Consider the following 14,426-nt stretch of genomic DNA (forward strand, 5'->3'; position numbering starts at 1 on the left):
TGCCTGGTATTTCGGGGCTGGACTGACCATGTTGGCGGGATCAGACTGATATACTTCAGGAAAGTTTTCCTCTGTGAAAAGCACAATTGGGCAGAAAGAAGCTACTCCCAGGTGGCAACCGGGCCATAGAACAAGCTATTGATGCTACTGTTCGTTCCTGGCAGACTGCTTCTCTTTCTGTTTATCAATGTGGTAATACCTGTGAATATATATCCATTCATAAACCAACTCAGACTATATTCTCAGTATACAAACAAAGTTAAATCCAGCACACAGTCCAACTGGATAAAACCTCCTGAAGTTACTACCAAACTCCCAATGAAATAAGCTGAATAAATAAAAAATGGAGGATATCCAAATATGCCAATGTTGTCTTTAATATGGTGTATTCAAATCATACCAAGGTCAAACAGCCACGACGTTTCGGGGCTACATGCCCCTTAATCATGTGTTAAACAATTGTACAGATACACCTGTTTAAATAGCCTTCTGGGATTTAACCCTTACAATCTATCACAAGCACTCAGCTTGTAGCTACTAGCGCCATCTACTGGTCTAACATAGGTTGAATCTGACAATAAATTAAAAACAAACAGCTAGGAAAACCCCAGAATAATCCTTAATCCACTAAACAAAATAGTGTCTATATCTAAATACAGTGTACCCAATATTTATTTGAAATCCACAATTGGACAGCATATAACTATGATGGCTATGTCAAATAAATGTTGTTAACAATAAATACACTTCTACTAGAATAACTTCTTTTAAATTTATAGACCCACACAAAGTTATATGTACAGTTCCCAAATAATCTATTTTATACAGAGCATAACACTAGGAGTGTCAACTAATAAAATACTGACCAGTTTATATCCCTATTTAACCACTTCGGTTTCAGGGTATCAAGAGGAAAGATCCAAAAAGTCTCACGCTGTTTGAGCAAAAGATCTCTATTACCACCCCTTCTGGGTACCTTAATCTGCTCAATCACCTGGAACCGGAGTTGACTGATATGATGACCTGCTGCTACAAAATGATGGGCAACAGGGGCTGTCAATATCTTGCATCTAATGTTGCTTTTGTGTTCTGTAATACGGTCACGGACCCTCCTGGAAGATTCGCCAACATAGGCCCGCCCACAAGGACACTTGATCATATATATCACATAACTAGTGTTACATGTATAATGTTCCCTGTAATAAAATTTGTGTCCAGTGTGTGGATGTAAAAAGAATGGGCTTTTAATTATTGAATTGCAATTACTGCATCCAAGACAAGGAAAACAGTCTAAATTCTTCTTAGTAATGTAATGTTGGGATAGTGTTATATACATAACATATTGTCTAACGATATTCTGTTTCACTTCGCCTGGTGTTTGATATGCCATTATATGTACACATCACATTATAAGTATATATATATATATATATATATATATATATATATATATATATAAAATCAAGTTTTTTCCAGCTCATTTCCTTTTCTGTTTCTTTTACATATAGTGTACGTATATATAAATATATATATATATATATTTATATCTCATTTAGTTATTTTTTCTAGTAAAGTCTGGACTAACATGTAAATGAAAGTGTGTAAAACTACCATCAAAATAGTGTGTTATATACAATTTAATCTATTGTCAAAATGCTTTTAGTTTACATGTTAAGCAATTTGTCTATACACAGGATTCTTGTTAGTATTCCTTTAAACATTTTAGTTAATCATGTTTGATTTGTTCCTTTAAAAAGGTATCAGCTGTACCTGGGTGTTAGGCTATGACTACGGCTTGTTAGCCGAAACGCGTAAGCCCTTCCAGGCTACACTGTTTCCTGTTACCTATGTTTGATGATGGTGGATGTTGTATCATCCTGACTACTTTTTATATCTTCAACAACGTGGATGTTTTACCTGCACATTGACGGACTTCCTTTGTTTTGTTCTAATCATTCCAACTAGTACCGCCGCAGCTGTGGCGTGAGAGCAAGGAAACCCCAGGACTCGTATGACATCACTGTCTGATCACGTGGAACGCAGCATTGGAAGCACAGCAGACGGAAGGTCCCTGCTTTAGTTCCCGGGTGAGCTTTTGACAGTGTCACAAGACGAATTTGTGAGTACCACTTGTTATATTTACGGAGTGCTTATCAGCACATAAGACTCTATATGCAAGTGTCTAGTCTTGGGTTATTGTTCTACTGTTCAATATTTGATACATGAACTGTGTGGTTCTTCTACAAAAAGATACAGGCTCAAACTTTTGAACTTCAATAAACCAAAGAACACAGACTATGTGGTTTATTAATTTTGTGTATAAGGGGTTTACTGTAATAGTGTCTAACAGCCTAAACTCCAATAAGCAAGATAGTGGATATGTGTGAACTTTCAATGTAGATACTAAGAATATATTCTGAGTTGGATTATGAAGGGATATATATTCACAGGTATTACCAAATTGATATAAAAAGAGATTATATATATATATATATATATATATATATATATATATATATATATATATATATATATATATATATATATATACACATATACACACACTGTGTGCAGAATTATTAGGCAAATGAGTATTTTGACCACATCATCCTCTTTATGCATGTTGTCTTACTCCAAGCTGTATAGTCTCGAAAGCCTACTACCAATTAAGCATATTAGGTGATGTGCATCTCTGTAATGAGAAGGGGTGTGGTCTAATGACATCAACACCCTATATCAGGTGTGCATAATTATTAGGCAACTTCCTTTCCTTTGGCAAAATGGGTCAAAAGAAGGACTTGACAGGCTCAGAAAAGTAAAAAATAGTGAGATATCTTGCAGAGGGATGCAGCACTCTTAAAATTGCAAAGCTTCTGAAGCGTGATCATCGAACAATCAAGCGTTTCATTCAAAATAGTCAACAGGGTCGCAAGAAGCGTGTGGAAAAACCAAGGCGCAAAATAACTGCCCATGAACTGAGAAAAGTCAAGCGTGCAGCTGCCAAGATGCCACTTGCCACCAGTTTGGCCATATTTCAGAGCTGCAACATCACTGGAGTGCCCAAAAGCACAAGGTGTGCAATACTCAGAGACATGGCCAAGGTAAGAAAGGCTGAAAGACGACCACCACTGAACTGATTTTTCTAAGGTTTTATGGACTGATGAAATGAGAGTGAGTCTTGATGGGCCAGATGGATGGGCCCGTGGCTGGATTGGTAAAGGGCAGAGAGCTCCAGTCCGACTCAGACGCCAGCAAGGTGGAGGTGGAGTACTGGTTTGGGCTGGTATCATCAAAGATGAGCTTGTGGGGCCTTTTCGGGTTGAGGATGGAGTCAAGCTCAACTCCCAGTCCTACTGCAAGTTTCTGGAAGACACCTTCTTCAAGCAGTGGTACAGGAAGAAGTCTGCATCCTTCAAGAAAAACATGATTTTCATGCAGGACAATGCTCCATCACACGCGTCCAAGTACTCCACAGCGTGACTGGCAAGAAAGGGTATAAAAGAAGAAAATCTAATGACATGGCCTCCTTGTTCACCTGATCTGAACCCCATTGAGAACCTGTGGTCCATCATCAAATGTGAGATTTACAAGGAGGGAAAACAGTACACCTCTCTGAACAGTATCTGGGAGGCTGTGGTTGCTGCTGCACGCAATGTTGATGGTGAACAGATCAAAACACTGACAGAATCCATGGATGGCAGGCTTTTGAGTGTCCTTGCAAAGAAAGGTGGCTATATTGGTCACTGATTTGTTTTTGAATGTCAGAAATGTATATTTGTGAATGTTGAGATGTTATATTGGTTTCACTGGTAAAAATAAATAATTGAAATGGGTATATATTTGTTTTTTGTTAAGTTGCCTAATAATTATGCACAGTAATAGTCACCTGCACACACAGATATCCCCCTAAAATAGCTATAACTAAAAACAAACTAAAAACTATTTCCAAAACTATTCAGCTTTGATATTAATGAGTTTTTTGGGTTCATTGAGAACATGGTTGTTGTTCAATAATAAAATGAACTTGCCTAATAATTCTGCACTCCCTGTGTGTGTGTGTATATATATATATATATATATACATACATACATACACACACATATATATATAAATTTCATTAAGAAATTGAGTTTGATAGATAGCCATGGCATAAAAGTGCACTTAAAGAGACAGTCTACACCAGAATATTTATTGTTTTAAAAGATAGATAATCCCTTTATTACCCATTCCCTAGTTTTGCATAACCAACACATTTGTATTAATACACTTTTTACCTCTGTGATTATCTTGCATCAAAGCCTCTGAAAACTGCCTCTTATTTCAGTTCTTTTCACAGACTTGCATTTTAGCCAATCAGTGCTGGCTCCTAGGAACTCCACGTGCGTGAGCACTGTGTTATGTATATGAAACACATGAACTAAGACCCTCTAGTGGTGAAAAATGGTCAAAATGCCCTGAGATGAGGAGAGGTGGCCTTGAAGGGCTTAGAAAGTAGAATATGAACCTCATAAGTTTAGCTTTCAACTAAGAATATCAAGTGAACAAAGCAAAATTGGTTATAGATGTAAATTTGAAAATTGTTTAAAATTGCATGCCCTATCTGAATAATAAAAGTTTGTTTTGGACTAGACTGTCCCTTTAAAACCAAAATGTGTTACTTTTGGGGAAGTGGTATTATATTATACCTCCTTAACGTGTCTACCTTATATAGAGATGGTAATAGTGCAGCACTGATACGCCATGATGAAGCCGCACTGAAGTATAGCCAGCCGAGTATTATTGCAAACAGTGACCACTTGAATGAGGGCAACGGATGAGTGGCAGCCGAGGTGCATACAGACGAGTGTCTGAGGAACGGACAACATAGCTGACAGCATTATATGCAGCATTTGAGGATTTTACATCGGAGTGAGGGTGAGACTTAATTATCCTCGGTGAGGACACCAGGTTGGAGCGGTAATATCCTAAGGGTAGCTCTAGGCGAGGACACTGTATCTTTCTGACTGATAACCCTTACCACTTACGCTGTAATACTTCTGCTGTCTAAAGATGTCTGTGTGCTCTGCTTTGCATTTATAATCCATATACGGCTGCTTGGTGCCTATATTGATGCTGATGTGTGTGGACTAAGCTTTATGGATTACAACTTATATGGTACTATTCATCTATACTCAGACTTATATGGATGCAAGTGTAGTACCTATTAAAAGGCACAGTCTACAATAGAATTGTTATTGTTTTAAAAGATAGATAATCCCTGTATTACCCATTCCCCAGTTTTGCACAACCAACAGTTATATTAATATACTTTTTACCTCTGTGATTACCTTGTATCTAAGCCTCTTCTGACAGCCCCCTGATCAAATGACTGACTATTTAAAATCTATTGAGTTGCATTTAGTATTGTGTTGTGCTAACTCTTAAATGACTTCCCGGGCGTTAACACATTGTTATCTATATGACCCACATGAACTACAAGTCTCTTGTTGTGAAAAGCAAATACAAAAGCATGTGATTAAGAGGCTGTCAATAGAGCCTTTGAAACAGGCAGAAATTTAGAGGTTTAAATGTTATAAAGTATATTAATCAAGCAATGTTGGTTGTGCAAAGCTGGGGGGAATGGGTAGTCAAGGCATTATCTATCTTTTTAACCCTTTCCTGACGGGATTAAAGTGTCTACATCGGAACAACTGTTCCGATGTAGACAAATTCAAATCACACGATCGCGAGATTTCAATTATTGGATCGGGTCTGGGGGGGCGTCCCTATATCAATAGGAACGCCCTCCAGACCATGATCAAATCTGAGAAGCACAGTAGGCTTCAGGACAGCCGTTGGCCTTGACGTTCTATTCCGTCATAACGGCTTTAAAGCCCATTGTAATTATGATGGAATAGAACGGCATAACAATTTTTGTGTAGACTGTCCATTTAAGCTGCATATGGCAAGTCTCACTTAGGGTGTCCTATCAGTTCCTGCATACTGATATAGAGTGACATCACAAGAAACTTCTTACAGGAGACTAATCTAAGCTTCTTTTCCACCAACTTTAAGCATGCTTTGTAGTGATGCACCAAAATGGAAACTCTGGACGGAAACCGAACCCGAAAATCCAGGATGCACTTGGCTGAAAGTCGAAACCAAAAATGCTTTTTTGTTTTTTTCAAATTATTTTTTTTTTTGCATAATTAGACTATTTGATGAATGAATCTGAATTATAAACCTGCAAGCCAATAAAATAAAATAACCACACTTTTATCAAAAGTAACACACTAAAATTGGTCAAAAATATATTAAAACTATAATATTGTACACAATTTTACCAAAAAAAAAAAAAAAAAAAAAGGCAACAAACGATAATGCCATTTTCGGCCAAAATGTTTCTGGGACCAAATTTTTGGGTGCATCCCTACTTAAAACAATATTAAATATCAATATACTGTATTACTCTTTATATAGCTCTGTGGAACAGAATCAGATTTAAAAGTTTTGTGGGGGTTTTTTTACCATTTATCCAAATAAAGTATAGTTCTAGAAAAATATTATTATATGCAAAACAGTAAGTCAAGTAATGAACTCAGACAGCACCTATAAGCTAGCAACAATTTTACAGAAAAATGGAAAGAAAAAAAAAGCCAAAAATGCAATTTTCGGACGAAATGTTTCTGCGGCAGAAATTTCGGAGCATTCCTAATGCTTTGAATTACCTTTTTTTTAGTGGCAACTAGCCCATTATTATTATTTTTTTACTTTTAAGGTGGTATTGTTTTTGGTTATAGGAGATACTATAAGATGTATATCTAGGTTTGGTATTAAAGGGACAGTCAACACCAGAATATTTGTTGTTTAAAAAGATAGATAATCCCTTTATTACCAATTCTCCAGTTTTGCATAACCAACACAGTTATAATACACTTTTTACCTATGTGATTACATTGTATCTAAGCCTCTGCAGAATGCCCCCTTATCTCAGTTCTTTTGACAGACTTGCATTTTGGTCAATCAGTGCAAAACTCCTAGGTAACTTCACGTGCGCGAGTTCAATGTTATCTATATGACACATGAACTAATGCCCTCTAGTGGTGAAAAACTGTCAAAATGCATTCGGATAAGAGGCGGTCTTCAAGGTCTAAGAAATAAGCAAATGCGCCTAACTAGGTTTAGCTTTCAACTAAGAATATCAAAAGAACAAAGCAAAATTGGTGATAAAACTAAATTGGAAAGTTGTTTAAAATGACATGCCCTATTTAAATCATTTATTTTGGACTTTACTGTCCCTTTAAATAGATTTTTGCACTTTGAATATTGGACTGTGATGTGTTTCTTTTTATCCCTTACCTCTTGGGACTTTGTGTGTTTTATTCTTAATTTTATGGCAAGTTTTATTTATATTACACACACACAGTTCTGGAGAGAAAAAAATAGTTCTATTAACTACTGACAACATTTCTCTCAAATTCCAAATAAAAATGTCATTTAGAGCTTTTGTTTGCAGAAAACTGGTCATTTTACGCCTCTCCAGGTCTTCATCTAACCATTAGGCAATCAGGTGTTGGTTGGGCAAAGCTGAAAATTGGACTCATCAGGTAAGATGACTTTACTCCATTCTGGATCTTCTTTGCTTCTCATTGATAAAGGGCTTTATTCTAGCTTTGCACAACTTCAGCCCTCCCTTAGGAGCCTGTATTGAACCATCTTTGCCGTGCACCCCAGCTGGCATTTGCCATTCTTTTTGCAGGTCACTTGATGTCATCCTACAGTTGTTGAGTAACATTCAAAAGTGAGTTGGTGGTCAACCCCCGGAAGGGAAGTAGTTTTCACCCTCTGCTGTTCAGAAGCTTTGTTGTCCCCAATGTCTTCTGCTTGACCTTGTTCTTATGAACCGCAATCTTTGAAATTTTAAGGCTAGAAGCAACCTAACGCTCACAGTGTCCCTCTGCCAGTAAAGCCAGAATTGAATACTTTTTCTTACTCAAAGCTTTTATTTTCAGCTCTTTTGGCTTGGTCAATAGCCAACTTTTATTCCAATTACTTTTGAGGAATTAACTAGCACTGTTTTTGCCATCCGAGAGATAGAAGATAGAGAGATTATATATATATATATATATATATATATATATATATATATATATATATATATATATATATATATATATATATATATATATATATATATATATATATATATATATATATATATATATATATGCTCTAAATCACAATATTTTTATTTGGATTTTTGGAGACATGTCAGTAGTTTATAGAATAAAACAAAAGTGTATATATATATATATATATATATATATATATATATATATATATATATATATATATATATATATATATATATATATATACATACATACACACACACATACATACATACATACACACACATACACATACATACACACCTATTTTACTTAAAAGTATACACTAGACAGTAGACTACTAAACATGTATAAAGTGTTACCTCTTTTCACAGGTGTCACTGTACAGTAGATAAACATAACTAGCATTTAATAAAGAAAAGCATTATGTTTTTAAAACTCTCGTCACATAATAATATGTTAAGGGGTATTTCTCTCTGCCATCAAATACAATGTATATTATTCACACAAAAATGGTGCACAAGTTCAAACTAATCACAAGCTGTCTTTGGGGTTGAAACGAAGGCTACATTTTGTTGACAAGCTGAATCAAAATGATCATTTTTCTATTTGCCTGTCTTCTTTTAAAGCTCTGCATAGAGCAATGAAAAAAAATGAAATAAAATATATACTTTACTTTTTGGCCATTGAAATATTCACCTCCAAACAGAATTAGTTCATCCTTTTCTGGGTGTGGCATCAAAGAGGCATTTAACCTACAGACAGGACATGAAACAACAATCAGCAAAAGAAAGCAAATCTAGGGAACAATTTTGAAGAGGGTGATTTTGCTTCAGTGTTTGGAACCTGAAATTCACATAATTGTGTTTTTATTTGTTGTTTTTTTTGTTTTTTAAAATGCCTTCAAGGTAAAGCATTTGCTAACGTTATGATCAGTGTGCCTAATTTGTTTACAACTTCAACACATTAATATTGCAGTTATTAAACAAAATTAATTGTGCCGATATTTTAGAATCAGCATTAAGTAGTAGTTTATGCCAACTAATTTTGGACTAGCAATGCTACAGTAAAGCACCCTTTCATAAGCAAAACTAGCATTCTCTAAATATCCCAATCATAAAATAGCATTTTAATGTTTAACAATTTTAAGAAAATATATTTTTTAAGAGAAAAGTTTAGTGGATGAATATAAATTCCCCACAGCTGTAAATACACTGGCTAAAACAGAGGATACAAAGAAGATTTTCATAAATTGACCAAATGTAAACTAACAAAAACCTAAACAACCACTATATTGGGCTTGATTTATTAAGCAAGGACAGACAGGGGCGTACATATTCGCCCCTGTTCGCACCAGGTGACCTCTGGAGGGCAGCAATCCGCTGCCGGAATTTACCATTGCACACAAGCGCAATTTTGCACTCACGTGCAACACCGCACACAGCCAATCTCCCCAGTCGGAGGAGACCGGGGAGGTTGAAATTCTCCACCTAAGAGGTGGAGAATAGGGTAGGGAAGCAGCAGTCTGATGACCGCTGCTTGATAAATACTGACTGCAGGTTCTCTTGAGAGAACCTGCAGTCGTAGAGGAGGAGAAGACTTGATAAATCGAGTCCATTGTGGCTTGTTAGGAATCAACTGCAACAAGAGAAAGAGTTGTCCTTAGTAGTCTTGCCTGGGAGATGGTGGAGAGCAGGGAGTTTCTATGATCTGAGTCTTTTTTGCATCAAGTGACTGGAACTCAGCTATCAAAGATTCGAGATCCTCCTGGAGGTGAAAAGAACAGAAATAAAATATGAATTAAAGGAACAGTCTACTCCAGAATTGATATGGTTTAAAAAGATAGATAATCCCCTTTATTACCCATTCCCCAGTTTTGCATAACCAGCACTGTTACATTAATACACTTTTTACCGCTGTGATTACCTTGTATCTAAGCCTCTGCAGACTGCCCCCTTATTTTAGTTCTTTTGACAGACTTGCATTTAAGTCAATCAGTGCTGACTTATAAGTAACTCCACGGGAGTGAACCAGCGTTCTTTATGTGGCACACAATCTAGAGCTGTCTAGCTGTGAAAAACTGTCAAAATGCACTGAGATAAGAGGTGTCCCTCAAGATCTTAGAAATTAGCATATGAGCCTACCTGGGATTAGCGATTAACAAATAATACCAAGAGATCAAAGCAAATTTGATAATAAAAGTAAATTGGAAAGTTGTTTAAAATTGAATGCCCTATCTGAATCATGAAAGTTTAATTTTGACTAGAAAGTCCCTTTTAAGTTAATTGAGTTTATAAAATCCACCAAAAATAACACATTTTCAAACTCAAAAGAATTCTCAAGTAACTACATGCAGAACTTTTGTACTAATGTACTGTGGTTAGGCACAGATTTGTATGTACATATTTCCAATGGTTTTCCCTAGTATTTGTCACTATGTTCGATCTTGAATAGTGGTAAAAAAAAACAAAAAAACTTATAGTTAAAACAATTTAATTTTCCCCTCTTTACTGTCTTATATAACCAAGTTACAGTCATTCAGTTCTGCAGACATGTACACACTTCGTATGTAGGAATTCTCTTCAACAAAGAACACCAAGTGACCAAAATAACTTTTAAAAAAGAAAAAAAAAAATGTAATCCTCTGTCTCAGGGATGGTCAACTACATGTGGCCCTCTGCACTAGTACTGCGAGTGTGTGTCAGTTTTTGTGGCTCAAAAAAAAAAAAAAAAAGAACTAAATATGTGCTTTGGGAACTTCTGGTTAGTGGGTAAACTCAAATGAGCCCTCTGGCACTAGACATTTTGAGAATATATATTATTTGTGTGTTGAATATCCATAAGTTGATATGCTGCCCTTAAGGAATTTCCAGCCCCTATGTTAGGAAGTTGGTCCTCAACGTGTTATATGCAGACAACAATAAAATACAAAAACACATTGGATCATTGTCTTTTTACACATTTATGTCTATGTCCCCCTTTAACGTTAACAATTTTTTTATATGATCGCATTATATGGCGAAACGGCGACATAAAATATACCAAAATTAATACCTTGGGTTGTCTACTTAATAAAATACAGTTTTGATAAATAAATCAAATAAAAACAAGGCTCGATTTCTGTTTAAATAGAGTGATAGCAAAAAATACTTAAGGGGACAGTCTACACGGGTTTGCAAGCACCTTGTTAGGGATTGTAGTGCTGCGGGCACCCCACGCCGTCCTGTGCCACCTCATGCTGGGCAAATGAAAAAAAGTATTTTTAAAAATACTTTTCCATTCGGCCGTTTTAGGATGGCAGTATAACTCCTCCCAGAGGATCAGTTGGCGCGTCTATTGTGTAGCAACATCCAATGATCAGGCTCTCACTTGTAAAATTGATGACGCACGCTGTAGTTTTGCGCATGTGCAATGTACCTGCTCGAGTGTCTAATGTAATTCAGCCCATTGACGCACACTGCTGGGTGCTGTTTCTACCAAACCCACAAGTAGGAGGAAGGAGGAGGAGGAGTTTGGCAGCCGTATTAGGGCTGCCAAATAAAGACATTTTCCCCAGAATACTGTAATCACTTTTGCCCTGCATGAGTGACACAGGACGGCGTAGGGTGCCTGCAGCACAACAATCCCAACAAGTTGCTTGCAAAACAGTGTAGACTATCCCTTTAAATTTCTCTAGTCTTTTGGGCAAGTGAAATTCACAAATACTGAACCTAATTTTTTTCTTTTATGATTCAGATAGAGAATGTAATTTTAAGAGACTTTCTAATTAGCTCCTATAAAAAAAAAAGTAATTCTCTTGCTATCTTTATTTGAAAAGCAGTAATGTACAGGTGGCCCTCGTTTTACAACGGTTCAATTTACACCGTTTCAGAATAACAACCTTTTTTTCCAGTCATGTAACTGCTATTGAAAAGCATTGAGAAGCAGTGCATTTATTAAAATAGCCAGTAGGTGGAGCTGTCCGCTTGTGTTGCAGCAAAGCCAAGCAAGCTGAAGTTAATCAGTTTAACCAGACCTGCGCTATAAAGCAGATTTCAAAGGAACAAGATCTTCCTGTCTATAAATCAGTCCAGATTGGAATGCAAAGAAAGAACTGTTTGCAGAAAAATGCAAGTGAAGTCTGTGTTGTGATTATTTTATTAGGTTTATAATGCTGTTTTGCAAATGTTTTTGTTCATTTAACTTAGTTTAATTATATATTCTGTTGTGTGATTATTTTATTAGGTTTATAGTGCTGTCTAGCATTTAAAGTCTTCATTTCAAAGCTTGAAAAATAATGTATTAGGTGTTACTTATGACAATTTTGAGAGGGGCCTGGAACCTATCTCCCTCACTTCCCATTGACTTACATTATAAACTGGGTTTCAATTTACAACGGTTTTGATTTACAACCATTCCTTCTGGAAACCAACCCCGGCGTAAACTGAGGGCTACCTGTAAAGTAAAGAGCCGGCCCATTTTAGGTTCAGCACCCTGGTACATTTAGCCACCAATTAACAAGTGCTACCCAGGTGCTAAACCAAAAATGAGCAGGCTCCTAAGCGTACATTCCTGCTTTTCAAATAAAGATTGCAAGAGAACTAAGAAAAATTCATAATAGGAGTAAATTTGAAAGTTGCTTAAAATTGCATGCTCTATCTGAACCATTAAAGAAAAAAATTGGGTTTAGTATCCCTTTAAAGTAAATGTAAAGTTTAATGAATAAGTGCCCGGTATCTAAAACTAATCTTAAAAACAGGGGCACTTTCATTCATTAAACTTTACAAAGAAGCTTCTTTTTTAAAATACTTAACTTTCTTTATGGAAAACAGCCCGGCAATCCTCCGCCCGCATCTCCTGCTGTAGTTAGCACAGCAATGACGAATTAGCTTCCTCCAATCATTGTGTGCCCCCTTTAGCGTCCAGCTCGTGGGGTACTTAACGATTGGAGGAAGCCGGATTTGTCATCGCTGTGCTAACTACAGCAGGAGATGCTGGCAGAGGATCGATGGTCTGTTTTCCATAATGAAAGGTATTTTAAATAACAAACTTTGTATGAGATCCACACACACACAAAAAATCAAATTTGCTTTCTCAATTAAATTTTCATCTATACCACAAATTTTTAGTGTAATAGGTGTTCAAGGCTGTGAACAATACGGCACTGGCAAAGCTTCAGTCCCCAACAATGCAAAGGGAATATAGGAATGTAAAAGCCCTGTTGCATACACACATACAAAGGTTTATAAAGCAAATTCATATGTAACTAAGGAACCAATCATCTGCAATACTTGGGGCAGATACTCATTTTGGGGTACCAAAAGAGGTCGGTATAGGTAAACCATGAAGAATACAGTTTGGAAACGCTGGATTTGTGAAGCTAAACGTGTGTGTATTTATGTATATATATTCATAATAAAATGTACAAACATATGCCCTATTATGCCAACCTGTCAATAGTGCCTCACCTCCTCTTTTTTAGACCTTTTTGACATCTTTTTCTCCATCTTTGATGCTGTTTTCTCAGCTCCTTTAACTTTCTTGTCTTTTTTCCCTTTCTTTCCCATATCTACCTGTTTAAGCTGTAGTGCTACTCTCGCTTGCTACAATACTCTTCTTCGCTTTAAATAAAGGATTGATAATTACAACTAACAATTCTGTGGCACGAATAGAAAGACACCCAGACGTCTCTCTATGCACTCCATGCACATGGGAAGCACACCCGGAAGTGAAAATCCTCTTCCTGCACCTTTCAGAAAACGAGTGAAGTGTATCACTGCATGACATCAACGCCCTCTAGTGGACAGGAGAATATTCACATCCTTTATTTCAAGCAAACATGATACTTTCTAAGATACCTTTATAAATAGACGGATAGATGGAAGATGAATAGAAAGAGGCAGACAGATAGACCAATGTAGGAACGTTCAGAATAAACTGACCCTGAAATTAAAAAAAATATTAATCAAGTTGCTGCCAGCATACCTTGTGCTAGTAGCTAATGGGTTAAATGATGGGCTTTGTTCACATGACATCTATGACAATTTTATTTGATATAAATTGTATTAAGCCTATTTCCTTTTAGATAGTAGATGTTGAGCAGTAACCATTGATCTATTGATTCTGACCCATATTGAGAATTTCACTCCGGCATGAGGTTTTTTTTTGTTGTTTTGTATTTTGTCTGTTATACTGTATTTTATATAGAATGCTCTGCTATATACTATAATTACTGTAAAAGTAATTTTTTCTTTTGGAATGTAGTGGAATAACTCCTATGTTTCATTTTACTACCAGGAGAATGTATTCCAAAGGGTGTTTTATTTTATTTTTAT

The 14,426-nt window shown here is 36.2% G+C and overlaps 1 protein-coding gene across 1 annotated transcript in view; it reads right to left on the reverse strand.

The window, feature by feature from the left end:
• KLHDC4 (kelch domain containing 4) overlaps positions 1-13,805 on the reverse strand; it is a 264,047-nt gene extending 250,242 nt beyond the window's left edge. The window contains exons 1-3 of the mRNA XM_053701199.1: positions 13,560-13,805; positions 9,788-9,879; positions 8,789-8,867 (exon numbers count right to left, since the gene is read on the reverse strand). Of these exons, the coding sequence (XP_053557174.1) occupies positions 8,789-8,867; positions 9,788-9,879; positions 13,560-13,658 (270 nt within the window). The 5' untranslated portion in view covers positions 13,659-13,805. The remainder of the gene's footprint in view (positions 1-8,788; positions 8,868-9,787; positions 9,880-13,559) is intronic.
• Positions 13,806-14,426: the final 621 nt, after the last annotated feature.

Source organism: Bombina bombina, chromosome 1, assembly GCF_027579735.1.
Source record: "Bombina bombina isolate aBomBom1 chromosome 1, aBomBom1.pri, whole genome shotgun sequence".
NCBI lineage: Eukaryota > Metazoa > Chordata > Amphibia > Anura > Bombinatoridae > Bombina > Bombina bombina.